The 379-nt window shown below is 37.2% G+C and overlaps 1 protein-coding gene across 17 annotated transcripts in view; it reads right to left on the bottom strand.

Annotated features, from left to right (window-relative positions):
• Nucleotides 1-379, bottom strand: part of LOC102376114 (protein SSUH2 homolog) — a 93,817-nt gene that overhangs the window by 75,462 nt on the left and 17,976 nt on the right. For all 17 annotated transcript variants that reach the window (XR_003094212.1, XR_003094211.1, XM_025204759.1 and 14 more), the window contains one exon: nucleotides 86-146. Coding sequence is in view for 15 of the 17 variants with exons in the window: in XM_025204759.1 (XP_025060544.1) it covers nucleotides 86-146 (61 nt within the window). In the remaining 2 variants the exon portion in view is untranslated. The remainder of the gene's footprint in view (nucleotides 1-85; nucleotides 147-379) is intronic.

Genomic DNA, 379 nt, shown 5'->3' with positions numbered 1-379 from the left:
TTTCAAACAGTTCCACTTCATGACTCTGAAATAAAAGCATTTCCTGTTTGTAGTATTTCAAACTGGGTATGTGGCTGTTACTTACTAGTCAAAGGTTCAAAAGTCCATTCACTTAACCTTGATTCGTTAAAGGTCTCCAGTCGATACTAGAAAAGAAAAACCATGAAATTAGCTACCATGAAAAGAAATTCGATTAAGCAACCAAAGCCAGGAAATTTTTCATTTAAAGTTGTAACAATAAATTGAGGAAAATGGGCCACAAGGTTATTCACTCAGTCTTTTGATGCTGCATTTCTTTACAATAATTGTTTAGGCATAAACAAGCAAAAAGTTTGATTTCCCATCATTCATGGGTTTCTCGGGGGGGGGGGGGGGGGGG

Source organism: Alligator sinensis, unplaced genomic scaffold (genome assembly GCF_000455745.1).
Source record: "Alligator sinensis unplaced genomic scaffold, ASM45574v1 scaffold451_1, whole genome shotgun sequence".
Classification (NCBI taxonomy): domain Eukaryota; kingdom Metazoa; phylum Chordata; order Crocodylia; family Alligatoridae; genus Alligator; species Alligator sinensis.
Note: the sequence above shows the minus strand (reverse complement) of the source record. Positions and strands in the feature narration are given on the sequence as shown.